This window comes from Hippoglossus hippoglossus, chromosome 5, assembly GCF_009819705.1.
Source record: "Hippoglossus hippoglossus isolate fHipHip1 chromosome 5, fHipHip1.pri, whole genome shotgun sequence".
In the NCBI taxonomy this organism is placed as follows: domain Eukaryota; kingdom Metazoa; phylum Chordata; class Actinopteri; order Pleuronectiformes; family Pleuronectidae; genus Hippoglossus; species Hippoglossus hippoglossus.
The window spans coordinates 1788932-1804345 of record NC_047155.1 but is presented as its reverse complement, the minus strand read 5'-3'; the positions used below and the strand labels follow the sequence as shown (position 1 = coordinate 1804345).

Genomic DNA, 15414 nt, shown 5'->3' with positions numbered 1-15414 from the left:
CAAAAATAATAACAGTCGACATTAAACGACACAACACAAGTTTTTAAAAACACTTCAGGAAACTCGGAAATGATAAACGTGTGTATTTGTGTTTCAGTGTGTCCTGCAGACGTACAGCAGCTGATGGTGAATAAAGAAGAGGTTCCCCCTAAGCAGCAGCAGTTGAGCCCCATTGTGGACCAGGAGGACCCAGAGCCCCCCCACATTAAAGAGGAACAGGAGGAACCGTGGACCAATCAGGAGGGAGAGCAGCTTCAACAACTTGAGCAGGCTGATATCAAGTTCACATTGACTGCTGTCACTGTGAAGAGTGAAGAAGATGAAGAGAAACCTGAGTTGTCACAGCTTCATCAGAGTCAGACTGAGGAGAACAGAGCAGACTGTGGAGAACAAGAACCAGCCAGGAACTCAGGTCCTGATGGACATTTACAACAAGGTACTGAGGACAAGACTGATGACAGTGAAGATGATTGGATGCAGACCAGGGAACCTCAGTCTGGTTTAAATACAACAAATAACAAACAGCCTCTAAGTGATATGAAATGTAAAACTGGTAAGAAAGCATTAGGTTGTTCTGAGTGTGGTAAAACATTTAGACAAAAGTGCGATCTAACTGTACATATGAGGACTCATACAGGAGAGAGACCGTTTAGTTGCTCCGAGTGTGGTAAAAGATTTATTCAAAAGGGCAATCTAACTGTACATATGAGGACTCATACAGGAGAGAGACCGGTTAGTTGCTCCGAGTGTGGTAAAAGCTTTCTTCAAAAGGGCGATCTAACTGTACATATGAGGATTCATACAGGAGAGAAACTGTTTAGTTGCTCTAAGTGTGGTAAAAGATTTAGCCGAAATGGCGATCTAACTGTACATATGAGGATTCATACTGGAGAGAAACCGTTTAGTTGCTCTGAGTGTGGTAAAAGATTTCTTCAAAAGGGCGATCTAAATGCACATATGAGGATTCATACAGGAGAGAAACTGTTTAGTTGCTCTGAGTGTGGTAAAAGATTTCTTCAAAAGGGCGGTCTAACTGTGCATATGAGGAACCATACAGGAAATAAAGCATTTAATTGCTCCGAGTGTGGTAAAAGATTTAGCCGAAATGGCGATCTAACTGCACATATGAGGATTCATACAGGAGAGAAACCGTTTAGTTGCTCCGAGTGTGGTAAAAGATTTCTTCAAAAGGGCAATCTAACTGCACATATGAGGACTCATACAGGAAATAAAGCATTTAGTTGCTCCTAGTGTGGTAAAATATTTAGACTAATGGGTAATGTAACTGCATATGAGTAGTCATATAGGAGAGAATGAATTTACTTGCTCTGTGTGGTTAAAGATTTAAGTTGCATCGTTTGCAACAAAAGATTTATTAGGATTTGTCAGTGTGGTGTATTTAGCTAACATGGATCTTTTTGACGTGTGTAAAACATAATGACAGGTTTAAAGCTGGGGGCCCCTCGTTTCTGGATTCTCAGAATTCCTAACTATTATTCCATATGTTACTCGTTAGTTCTCTCCCTCTGAGAATGCTCTTTGACCTGTTAGATGGAGGGGTTTCCATCTTTATGTACGAAGCATGTCTTGAATTAAAGGCCCCTATGTATGATGTAATTTGATCTCAAATCTTGGGCGTACACAATTTCCCTATATGAATGCTTGTCCGGCACCGGCGAGGCAGACTTCTGCATTGGCTGAGAACGTCTCCGGGTATACCTAGGTACCTGTCCTGACCTGTAACTTCTGTGTAATAAACCTTTTTATACAAGCAAGAACGGTGTCCGCGGAGATTCCTTCATCATCTTCAACATCACTGCTGCTTAAATATACAACATCAGCAACTATTCATATTATACATATTCATAGTTCACTGTTGTAAAAAGAGAATTAAGAATCCCTCCACCTGTTTTTACCAGAGTTAAACAATTTTTATGTTCCTAGAAAATACAACTCATTGAATAACATGGAAGATTTGTGTGTATTTCTTGTTTCTACTGATTTATGCCTCATATAATACATACCTATACAGTGAAGGAAATAAGTATTTGATCCCTTGCCGATTTTGTAATTTTGCCCACTGACTAAGAAATGAACAGTCTATAATTGTAATGGTAGGTTTATTGTAACTTTGAGAGACAGAATATCAACAAAAAATATCCAGATCATATAACTCGCATCATATAAAAGTTATAAATTGATTTGCATTTGCTTGTATTTGATCCAGAGATTTTCTATGGAAATAAGGTCCGGAGACTGGCTAGGCCACTCCATGACCTTAATGTGCTTCTTCTTGAGCCACTCCTTTGTTCCCTTGGCCATATGTTTTGGGTCATTGTCGTGCTGGAAGACCCATCCACGACCATTTTCAATGTCCTGGCTGAGGGAAGAAGGTTGTCGCCCAAGATTTCACGGTACATGGCCCCGTCGATCCTCCTCTCGATGCGGTGAAGTCGTCCTGTCCCCTTAGCAGAGAAACACCCCCAAAGCCTTTTCTCCAAACTACATCAATAATGAAATGAGTCATTAAATGTGTGTGTGTGTATATATATATATATATATACACATTATGTTGTCAATTTCCTTGCAGTGTCACGATGCAAACTACAATTGTGATTTACTCAAACCCGTGTTTGAAAAGAATTAGAGGAACCTGAACTTGTGTTAAACTGGAAGTTGAAGATTTTATCTTTTTCTTAAACATGACACTATACTGACACCAACCACTACTGACTAAACTAAATTATCTAAATGAAAAGAACAAACATTAAATCCTGCAAACATAAGAAATCATCCACTGTCCATGTCAAGGTTGAAGGGGCAAGAAATTACAAAACATCACATTTTCTCCACACTTTATTTCTCACAGTTAACTTATTACATTGACAACCAAAAGGGTGACACAACATGTGATACACATATAAACAGACGTACAAAAAAGATACTTAAAAGAAATGAAATCAGATGGTCAATCTCCCACCTGTAGGCGGACTCATCCCCACCAGAGATGAGCCCAATGAGGGTGGTGTCGTCCGCGAACTTAAGGAGTTTGACGGACTGGTGACTGGAGGTGCAGCTGTTGGTATACAGGGAGAAGAGTAGAGGGGAAAGAACACAGCCTTGAGGGGAACCGGTGCTTATGGTCCTGGAATCAGAGACATGCTTCCCCAGCCTCACGTGTTGTCTCCCGTCAGACAGGAAGTCTGTGATCCACCTGCAGGTGGAGTCAGGTACACTCAGCTGGGAGAGCTTGTCGTGTAGCAGAGCCGGAATGATGGTGTTGAAGGCAGAGCTGAAGTCCACAAACAGGATCCTGGCGTAGGTTCCTGAGGAGTCCAGGTGCTGGAGGATGAAGTGAAGGGCCATGTTTACTGCATCGTCTACAGACCTGTTGGCTCTGTAGGCAAACTGCAGGGGGTCCAGGAGAGGGACAGTGATGGCTTTGAGGTGGAACAGCACAAGGCGCTCAAATGCCTTCATCACCACAGAGGTCAGGGCAACGGGTCTGTAATCATTGAGTCCAGTAATCTTTGTTTTTTTGGGGACAGGGATGATGGTGGAGGTCTTGAAGCAGGCTGGTACGTGGCATGTCTCCAGTGAGGTGTTAAAAATGGCTGTGAACACCGGAGACAGCTGATCAGCACAGTGTTTCAGGATTGATGGAGAGACAGAGTCTGGCCCGGCTGCTTTGCGGGGGTTCTGTCTCCTGAAGAGTCTGTTGACGTCCCTCTCCAGGATGGAGAGAGTCGTCACTGTGATAGGGGAGGAGGGAGGGGGCTCTGAGGTGGGCAGTTGTGGAAAGGCGCAGGCCTTTGCTATGGTGGGGGAGGTGCAGTTGATGGGCTGGAGGGTGGTGTCACGGGGGATGGTGTCAGGACTGTCCCATTGTCTTTCAAAGCGACAGTAAAACTCATTCAAGTCGTTGGCCAGGCGAGGGTCGTTAGTGGAGTGGGGGGTTCTAGGCTTACAATTTGTAATCTGCCTAAGCCCTTTCCAGACAGAGGCAGAGTCATTGGCTGAGAACTGGTGTTGGAGTTTCTCAGAGTACAGACGTTTGGCTTCTCTCACCTCCTTGCTAAACCTGTATTTCGACTCTATAAACCTGTCTCTGTCCCCACTCCTGAATGCTTCTTCCTTCTCCAACCTTAACTTTTTGAGTTTGGCTGTGAACCAGGGTTTGTCATTGTTGTAACACACCCTGGAGCGTGATGGGACACAGCTGTCCTCACAGAAGCTGATATAAGAAGTCACAGCCTCTGTGTACTCGTCCAGACTGTTTGTAGCAGTCCTGAAAACCTCCCAATCTGTACAGTCCAAGCACGCCTGAAGATCCTCCACAGCTTCCCTGGTCCACTGCTTTGAAGTCCTCACAACAGGTTTGCAGAGTTTTAGTTTCTGCCTGTATGCAGGAATCAAATGGACCATGACCGAGAGTCCCAGTGCAGCCCGGGGGACGGCGTGATAGGCACTGCTTACTGTGGTGTAACAGTGATCCAGAATATTCTCCTGTCTGGTCGGGCATTTCATAAATTGTTTATATTTGGGGAGTTCGCGGGTGAGATTTCCTTTGTTAAAGTCGCCGAGGACAGGAGTCCGGGTTAGTCCGTTCCACACACAGTATCTGGTCGGCGAGCATGCGTTGTGCCTCTTACACGTTAGCCTGCGGTGGAATGTAAACACCGACCAGAATGAATGAAACAAACTCACGGGGGGAGTAGAAGAGTTTGCATTTGATAAAAAATGTTCCAGATCAGGAGAACAGTGCTGTTGAATCAATGTCACATCATTGCACCAGCCGCAGTTAGTATAGAAGCAGATTCCTCCACCTTTCGTCTTGCCGGAGAGTTCCGTGTGGCGGTCCGCTCTGAAAAGTTGGAAGCCAGCCAACTGCAGCGCAGAGTCCGGTATCGAACCACACAGCCACGTCTCCGTGAAGCCCAGAACGGAAGAAGAGGAGAAGTCTCTGTTCTTACCAACTAGTAGCTGGAGTTCGTCCAGGTTGTTGCACAGTGAACGCTCGTTGGAGAGGAATATACCTGGTAGCGGTGTGCGAAGTCCCCGCCGGCGGAGACGCACAAGTGAACCGGCACGTTTACCTCTCCTCCGTCGCTTCACTGTATGTACGAAGGTGAGGGCGCCTTTGACCAGAATATCCAAAATTTCGACAGATGAGGCGGAAAAGTCGGAAATAAATTCTCAGGAGGTATGACCCTGATGTTCATGAGCATTTCTCTGGTGAAAGAGCTCCCGGTTCTTAGGCAAAACACTGAATTAACTAACAAAACAAGACAAAACATCGCGCACCAACACACCGAGGCAACCGTCCGCGGCACCATCATTGTATTTCACACATCTGCAGGGATGTAAAACTCACCAGGATATTTTTCATTAGACTTTAGAATAGGGTTATGGGTCGGATAGGATAAATAAAGTGACCTCTGAGCGCCCTTCTGGTTCGGAAGTGACCGAAGGACGGAAAGTTAAGTGACTGGGAACAGCTGCAGCTTTTTCCTGCCTCACTCTCGATGCTAACACACTAACTACAGCTAACTAGCTCGTTGTTCACTAGCAGCTAGTTAACACTGACGTTGTGCCACGGCTAGCTGGAGCTAACAGCTAACTCACTCAAACAGCAGAACACGCAGTTGGGTTCTTTACGGACAGATCTTGATGCTAATTGAAAGGTGCGTCTAATGCTAACCTGTGTTCACAACCGAGCCCCATTCAAACTATAGCGCTGCACCGTTTACCAGCAGAGAAACTGGGGTTAGAGGCAAGTGGAGCCACGAATCACTTCGGTAACGAGTGTAAAAGAATAAAACCCTTTAATTAACAGGATATTTGCCGGTAATTTGGTGGGACTTCCAGTCGCGGTGGGCGGCACCAGTCGTTAGCAGTGGGAGCTAGCTCTAAAAGTAGAAGCTTTTCAAACACATGGCCTCCGTGGTTCCGCTCGTTGATTGAGACTCAGACATCTCAAGGTTTAAACCCTTCATCTCCAGCACGTGCACACGCACGCACACACACACCCCGCCACGTTTGTCTTGACTGTTTCCTCCGTGGACCAGAGAACAACACGTACCGGAGGCTAGCTAGCTAATTAGCTTGAAAACACAACAAAAGATTGTCACCGGTGTTTTCGAGGCATTAAGAGTCAAACTCGCGGCTGTTCGGCTTCAGAAACGTCCCAGATTGATGTGCAGCGTCCGTGTGGGTGTTGAAATGTCAACTGACCTGACTCCTGTCGGGCTCATTCTACCACAACTGACTGCGTACGTAGCTGCTAACCACCGACAAGCTAACAGGCATTAGCACTGGCGCGGAGGGACCCCTGGTGCAAAGAGGTTTAGGAGGCTGAGATCTGCCTGAATGAATTTATCTTTACTTGTGCATCAGTTTCCACTTTTTCTCAACTCCAGGTTAAAAACACACTTTATTACTGCCATAAGAATATATAGTATAGTAATTGTATTATTACTATATGAACTAATGCAGTATCTGCATGAAGATGTTTCTCACTCAAACAGCTCTAGGTTTAAAATAAAGTACAAAGAAATGTTGTTCACAAGGTGCAGGGACACTGTTCCCTTATTTGGTCACTTAATTAGGGCCCGAGCACCGACAGTGGGCCCTATTGAAATTGACAGGATTATTATTATTATTATTATTTTTCAGGCAAAAGAAGGGGCTTTTTGAGGGCTTCAACGTGCTCAAATCGTTACCAAAGTTTGCAGAAAGTTAGAAAGTGGTGAAAATGTACGTATTCTGGAGTATTTAGAAATGGGCGTGGCAAAATGGCTCAACATCGCCACCTGGAACGCAATCCACAGATTTAAGTCACAATTATGATATGAACTGGTCAGGCAGGGTGTCGTCTAACACGTCTCATCCCCACAACAGCCACATAGTTTCCTCCACCAAGCAGGTTATGTTTCACCCCTGTCTGTAAATTGGTTGGCTATAAACAAGATTACCCAAAAACTACGGGCCGGATTACCACGAGACTTGGTGAACAGATGTGGTATGTATCAGGTAAGAACCCATTACATTTCTATGATGGACATCTGGAGAGCACATCACCCAGACAAGAAACAATTTACTTCTTTCTCATCTCGACACCAAACATACTCCACTTTTTACTGGGGGGTCAGCAGAAGGACATTTGCGTTCACATATACAGCTCCTCTGGAGAAGGTCCTGAGGTTCTCCAGAGTTCTGTGCATGTCTGAAAGCAGCTTTAGACTGTAAACAACTCAACGACACAAACACTAACTATAATTTATTGCTTTTAATACATCCTCACCTTCCGGAGGCACAACCTTTTTACGGCAGACAACTGTAAAAAGAAAACATTCTTACATCAGATCGTTGGATAAATGGAAATACACGTTTTAGATTAAAAGTATGAATACAAAGAATACAATGGAATAAAACACAGTATCATTAAACTTCATGAATAGGTCTGTCAGGAAATGATACTCACCGGTGCAGTTAGATGTGTGCACTTCTTCCTATGGAGAAGATACAAAGGGACAATACAGTGACAACAGGATTTTGGGTCGCATTGTCGGGAGGCGAAGGCGGCACGAAATCTCTCTGTGCAGGAAAAACTCTGGATTATGTTATTGTCCTAGTCTGAGTTCACAGAATAAAGTTTTCACACATGTCTGTTGGTTGCTGGTTGGTTTATCAGCAGCATAACAAAAAATGTATTTGCACCAAACTTGGAGGAGGGATGGGGTCGCAGCATGAGAAGAACTCGTTCAATTTTGCAAAAATCAGGACAAAGGGTCAGATCCTTACTTTAACATAACAGATTAAAGAAATCTGCAGTAATATTTAATGAATAGATATTTATAAGTGTGCAATTTAGTGCAGCTTAAAATTTTCAAATTGTGTTAAGTTTATTTCTCTTTAGCAGACACACGTAGTTAAGAGTAAAATATATGTTTCATTGGTTTTCATTTCACTCTGTAATCATTTAGTTGATCAGACCACTCCCTTTTTTCTTTAATATGTCTACTATAACAACTAGACAGTCGTGCTGGATGGTCCAGCCTTGGCTGAGGTATAGATTCTGTACCTTCTATTCATAATTCTGAGAATGAAGTTCGTCACCAAACATTTGTGCATAACAAAACAAAAACATTTTTTTTCAGATTAGAGCTGTAATACCTCTGAAAGCCAGTCTCCCCTGTAGATGACCCGTGGGAAGCATTCTGAGGTGATGAAGGTGCTCACGTTCGCACTCCTGACTGTACCATCCTTCCTAAGTCCTTCCTGATCACGAGCACGGAGTGCTAATGACAACATACAAGATGAGCTCAACCATCCTACTGATGAAGTGATAACATATGCATGCCAATACAAGAGTGAAGCCGATAAAATGAACATTTTGCAAGATGTGGAATTTTGGAATTAGTTGGTAGATCAAAATAATAACAATAATAAGAATAAGAATAAGGAATACTCTGGTTTATTTCACTTCCACCTGTGTCACTTGCGTTGGTCCACGAATAGCTACAGCCTGATGCCCCCTCATCTGGGACGCTGTAGGTGGTTTGATCAGTGCCCTGAGTGACAGTACAGGTGACGTTCCCTGCCCCACAAACTTGTAGAAGACAATCTGGAGAACGGAAAGACAGGACGATCACCAGAGGCACGATTCGATTGTGAAGTGCCCTCAGGTCTGAGCTGGGTAGACTGTAACAAATCGATAGACTGTAAAAAAAAATTATCAGACAGCTGCAGCTCATTGAAAACACAACAGCCTGAGTCTTCACTAGCACCGGGACAGTGGATCATATCAGTCCAGTTCTCAGGTCCTTTCACTGCATCCTGTCCATCAAAGAATAGATTTCAAAATATTGCTGTTGGTTTATAAGGCACTGAATGGTTATATACATTTCTAATCTACTACTATTTAACCATCCAGTCCCCTCAGGTAGTCTGGGACGGGTCTACTTTCTGTCCCCATCAGTCCAAACTAAACATGGAGAAGCAGCACCCAGTTCTAATGCTCCACGCATCTGGATCAATCTCCTAAAAAACCATGAGGCTTCCACCACCACTGTTGTGATATCCCAGCAGCTTCAGCAGAGTCGGCCCCATTACTCTGCTGTAAAGCTCCTCCTCCTCCTCCTCCTAAAACACTATCATACTATTTGGGCTCCAATGACGGATTACAACTTATGATCTTCTTCATAAAGAAATATAATATAAGTGTGACAAATTTTATGACATATTTTAAAGCTGAGAATCGTAACACTGACTTCATTATGAACTTGTTTTGTATTTCTGACTGACAAGCGAACACGTTTGAATCATTTAAATTAAACATAACTAACATCCGACAGATCTACCAGCCAATCACAAGTGACTTTTCGTTTCAAAGGTCTGTGGTTTCATCCAATGGTGAAGTGAGATGAGTTCTCACCAGCGATTTCGTTGCGATTCATATGCTAATTAGATCACACCTTCGCTCAGCGACTCCCCGGCGGCACTCCCCCCTCCCCAGCCCCCCCACTGCTCTACCGGGGTATGTTTCTGCCAGTTTGTGTCACGGGTGAATGTGGAATTCGCATCCTGTAAAAGGGCACTGACTGCCAACATTTGGCTTTTCGTGCAGTGAGAGAGTTTCTTTGGTTTCAGCTGCTCAATGATCAGAGCAGAAGCTGCAGTCGGTTTGTACTGAGCTGAAGTTTCTGTTTCCGCCTCCACTCTGACCTGCTCTCACTTTAACTAATAATCACTCATTACTAGTTATCAGGACCTGATCAGTACATGAAGTAACTTAGTGTTTGTTTGATGCGCTCCAGCGTTTATGAGGCTGCATTTGAACATCATGAAAATTGACTCGTCAACATTTTGTGCTCAGTACAAAATGAGACGAGACGCTCACAGTCTCATTAGCACAGGGACACAGAAATACAGAAAAAGATATATGTGGAAATAAATTTAAGACATTTATTTCTGTATTTATTCCTTATTTATTTATGCATTTAAGTCTTTATTCATACATTTATTTATATATTTATTTATAATTAAGTCATGTTTCGTCTTCCATATTTTCTACTGTACAGTATTAGTACTTTAGATTCCTCCTCGTCCTCCAGTCCAGCAGGCGTCGCTGTTGGCTCTGAGCTCGGTGTCTCTGTTTTCCTGCCGCTGGCTCTCTTTGTCCGCTCCGGGACTCAAAGTGCGCAAAGACGAGGAACATGTCCGCCGTGCAGCTGCTGCGGGTGTCGGTACGTGAGCGGATCAGCGCTGCCGCGGAAGGCTTTCTGCTGCAGGTGGAGAAAGGAGGAGAAACGGCTCGAGTCCCGGCGCTGAGGGCGATGCTCACCGAGCGGCTCGCGGCGGCGGCGGAGGAGATCGTCGCGGTGATTGAGGAAACCGTGGCGGAGTACGAACACAGAGTGGAGCGGTCCGAGCGGGAGGTCTGCCGCCAGAGGAGGCTGCTGGATGCCGTGATGAAGCCCGAACTCCGGCTGCACAGAGTCGGTCAGTCCCTCGAGGAGCCGCTCACAGGCTAACGTTAGCTAGCTCCAGCTCTGCTAACACGAGTTGATCAAACTAACACTGCTTAAAGGGAATGATGAGTTTAAAACGATGTCTGGTTGGTTAAGTTGATGAAATGTGTAGATCAAAGGATCAGGAGCTCTGACCCTCAACGGCAGCCCGGGGTCACGTGTCTTTGATAATCATCTGCAACATGCTGTTAGAAAGCTCAGCACACATCTGGGGTGTTCATGCATTTTGGCTCCTTTTGTGTAAAAACAGACACATATTGTGTGAATAATTATGATACTGGCATATTTTAAAGTCAGTATAATTTCTACATCACTGTTGTGTTATATTAATAACAATAGACCCTATTTGTGAGATGCTTGATTTCGAAACGATCGCTGTGACACATAGATGAATAAATCCATGTAGGTCATAGCAACACTTTCCCTGAACTGGAGAATCTGGGTTTTATTTAAATACTAAAACTGGTTTACAACATGGATTGATTCAGTCACTGGAGTTGTGCAGTTAAGATGACTCCTGCTATTCCAGTCTATTCCTATTCCACTCCACGTGTTGATAATCGTAATATATTACGCTTGTTTCAGGACAAAAAGTAAAACTTGCGGTTCTGTCTCGCTCCAGATGCCATCTTGAGAAATCTCCCCTGGATGCTTCAGCTTCAAGTGCTCGTGCATCACGGTTGTGCTGCTGTGATCATTTTGGATTTGCAGAGTTTACAGAGAAACATGTTGTTTGGTGTCCGTCTAAAAAAACTCCCACACTTTAGATGATCGTGGGCTATTTGCTCTTTGGGTGAATTCAAGCTTTGACTCGACGCAGCCGTCTTCCTTCCTCCTAATGACGTCATCACTAGAAGACCAGACAGAGATGTGAAGAGAGTTTGTGGTGATAAGAGCTGACGACGGTGTCGGGGTGATGTAAACATGATCACATGATCTATGCAGCAGAGTTAATACGTCACTTCCTGTCTCTGTCTGCTGCTCCACCTTCACCTGAGTAATGAGGAGGATTTGATACTGTTGTGAACGAGTCTGTGCAGAAAACCTGCTGCTGTGTTGTTCATGTGTGAAACACAAACTCTGGAGAAACTCTGGAGACAATTCTCTGGTTGTTACCCACAGGTCATGTCTGAAAACAACTTAACCAACTAACTAACCTCCACTCGCCCTGCTCTGCTCTGTTAGTGTCCTAATTTGTTTATTTGGCCTCAAAATATAAAACTTTTTTACTGGAAACACTTCCAGTGTTTAAAGCTGCTAAATTTACGAGCTGCGTCGAGATGTTGAGGTAACTATGAACTACCTCAACATCTCTGCTTCCTGAGTGTGATCATTCAAAAATAATAACAGTCGACATTAAACGACACAACACAAGTTTTTAAAAACACTTCAGGAAACTCGGAAATGATAAACGTGTGTATTTGTGTTTCAGTGTGTCCTGCAGACGTACAGCAGCTGATGGTGAATAAAGAAGAGGTTCCCCCTAAGCAGCAGCAGTTGAGCCCCATTGTGGACCAGGAGGACCCAGAGCCCCCCCACATTAAAGAGGAACAGGAGGAACCGTGGACCAATCAGGAGGGAGAGCAGCTTCAACAACTTGAGCAGGCTGATATCAAGTTCACATTGACTGCTGTCACTGTGAAGAGTGAAGAAGATGAAGAGAAACCTGAGTTGTCACAGCTTCATCAGAGTCAGACTGAGGAGAACAGAGCGGACTGTGGAGAACAAGAACCAGCCAGGAACTCAGGTCCTGATGGACATTTACAACAAGGTACTGAGGACAAGACTGAAGGCAGTGAAGATGATTGGATGCAGACCAGGGAACCTCTGTCTGGTTTAAATACAACAAATAACAAACAGCCTCTAAGTGATATGAAATGTAAAACTGGTAAGAAAGCATTTGGTTGTTCTGAGTGTGGTAAAACATTTAGACAAAAGTGCTATCTAACTGGACATATGATGAATCATACAGGAGAGAGACCGTTTAGTTGCTCCGAGTGTGGTAAAAGATTTCTTTATAAGGGCGATCTAACTGTACATATGAGGATTCATACAGGAGAGAAACTGTTTAGTTGCTCTGAGTGTGGTAAAAGATTTAGCCGAAATGGCCACCTAACTGTACATATGAGGACTCATACAGGAGAGAAACTGTTTAGTTGCTGTGAGTGTGGTAAAAGATTTCTTCAAAAGGGCAATCTAACTGTACATATGAGGATTCATACAGGAGAGAAACTGTTTAGTTGCTCCGAGTGTGGTAAAATATTTATCCGAAATGGCGATCTAACTGTACATATGAGGATTCATACTGGAGAGAAACCGTTTAGTTGCTCTAAGTGTGGTAAAAGATTTCTTCAAAAGGGCGATCTAACTGTACATATGAGGATTCATACAGGAGAGAAAGCATTTAGTTGCTCCTAGTGTGGTAAAATATTTAGACTAATGGGTAATGTAACTGCATATGAGTAGTCATATAGGAGAGAATGAATTTACTTGCTCTGTGTGGTTAAAGATTTAAGTTGCATCGTTTGCAACAAAAGATTTATTAGGATTTGTCAGTGTGGTGTATTTAGCTAACATGGATCATTTTGACGTGTGTAAAACATAATGACAGGTTTAAAGCTGGGGGCCCCTCGTTTCTGGATTCTCAGAATTCCTAACTATTATTCCATATGTTACTCGTTAGTTCTCTCCCTCTGAGAATGCTCTTTGACCTGTTAGATGGAGGGGTTTCCATCTTTATGTACGAAGCATGTCTTGAATTAAAGGCCCCTATGTATGATGTCATTTGATCTCAAATCTTGGGCGTACACAATTTCCCTATATGAATGCGTGTCCGGCACCGGCGAGGCAGACTTCTGCATTGGCTGAGAACGTCTCCGGGTATACCTAGGTACCTGTCCTGACCTGTAACTTCTGTGTAATAAACCTTTTTATACAAGCAAGAACGGTGTCCGCGGAGATTCCTTCATCATCTTCAACATCACTGCTGCTTAAATATACAACATCAGCAACTATTCATATGATACATATTCATAGTTCACTGTTGTAAAAAGAGAATTAAGAATCCCTCCACCTGTTTTTACCAGAGTTAAACAATTTTTATGTTCCTAGAAAATACAACTCATTGAATAACATGAAAGATTTGTGTGTATTTCTTGTTTCTACTGATTTATGCCTCATATAATACATACCTATACAGTGAAGGAAATAAGTATTTGATCCCTTGCCGATTTTGTAATTTTTCCCACTGACTAAGAAATGAACAGTCTATAATTGTAATGGTAGGTTTATTGTAACTTTGAGAGACAGAATATCAACAAAAAATATCCAGATCATATAACTCGCATCATATAAAAGTTATAAATTGATTTGCATTTGCTTGTATTTGATCCAGAGATTTTCTATGGAAATAAGGTCCGGAGACTGGCTAGGCCACTCCATGACCTTAATGTGCTTCTTCTTGAGCCACTCCTTTGTTCCCTTGGCCATATGTTTTGGGTCATTGTCGTGCTGGAAGACCCATCCACGACCATTTTCAATGTCCTGGCTGAGGGAAGAAGGTTGTCGCCCAAGATTTCACGGTACATGGCCCCGTCGATCCTCCTCTCGATGCGGTGAAGTCGTCCTGTCCCCTTAGCAGAGAAACACCCCCAAAGCCTTTTCTCCAAACAGTACATCAATAATGAAATGAGTCATTAAATGTGTGTGTGTATATATATATATATATATATACACATTATGTTGTCAATTTCCTTGCAGTGTCACGATGCAAACTACAATTGTGATTTACTCAAACCCGTGTTTGAAAAGAATTAGAGGAACCTGAACTTGTGTTAAACTGGAAGTTGAAGATTTTATCTTTTTCTTAAACATGACACTATACTGAAACTAACCACTACTGACTAAACTAAATTATCTAAATGAAAAGAACAAACATTAAATCCTGCAAACATAAGAAATCATCCACTGTCCATGTCAAGGTTGAAGGGGCAAGAAATTACAAAACATCACATTTTCTCCACACTTTATTTCTCACAGTTAACTTATTACATTGACAACCAAAAGGGTGACACAACATGTGATACACATATAAACAGACGTACAAAAAAGATACTTAAAAGAAATGAAATCAGATGGTCAATCTCCCACCTGTAGGCGGACTCATCCCCACCAGAGATGAGCCCAATGAGGGTGGTGTCGTCCGCGAACTTAAGGAGTTTGACGGACTGGTGACTGGAGGTGCAGCTGTTGGTATACAGGGAGAAGAGTAGAGGGGAAAGAACACAGCCTTGAGGGGAACCGGTGCTTATGGTCCTGGAATCAGAGACATGCTTCCCCAGCCTCACGTGTTGTCTCCCGTCAGACAGGAAGTCTGTGATCCACCTGCAGGTGGAGTCAGGTACACTCAGCTGGGAGAGCTTGTCCTGTAGCAGAGCCGGAATGATGGTGTTGAAGGCAGAGCTGAAGTCCACAAACTGAGGAGTCCAGGTGCTGGAGGATGAAGTGAAGGGCCATGTTTACTGCATCGTCTACACACCTGTTGGCTCTGTAGGCAAACTGCAGGGGGTCCAGGAGAGGGTCAGTGATGGCTTTGAGGTGGAACAGCACAAGGCGCTCAAATGCCTTCATCACCACAGAGGTCAGGGCGACGGGTCTGTAATCATTGAGTCCAGTGATCTTTGTTTTTTTGGGGACAGGGATGATGGTGGAGGTCTTGAAGCAGGCTGGTACGTGGCATGTCTCCAGTGAGGTGTTAAAAATGGCTGTGAACACCGGAGACAGCTGATCAGCACAGTGTTTCAGGATTGATGGAGAGACAGAGTCTGGCCCGGCTGCTTTGCGGGGGTTCTGTCTCCTGAAGAGTCTGTTGACATCCCTCTCC

General features: G+C 43.7%; 1 protein-coding gene across 1 annotated transcript in view; it reads left to right on the top strand.

Annotated features, from left to right (window-relative positions):
• The window catches only part of LOC117761169 (titin-like), a 190964-nt gene that overhangs the window by 103562 nt on the left and 71988 nt on the right, over positions 1-15414 (top strand). The window contains exons 10-11 of the mRNA XM_034584835.1: positions 98-544; positions 11965-12327. Coding sequence (XP_034440726.1) covers positions 98-544; positions 11965-12327 — 810 coding nt within the window. The remainder of the gene's footprint in view (positions 1-97; positions 545-11964; positions 12328-15414) is intronic.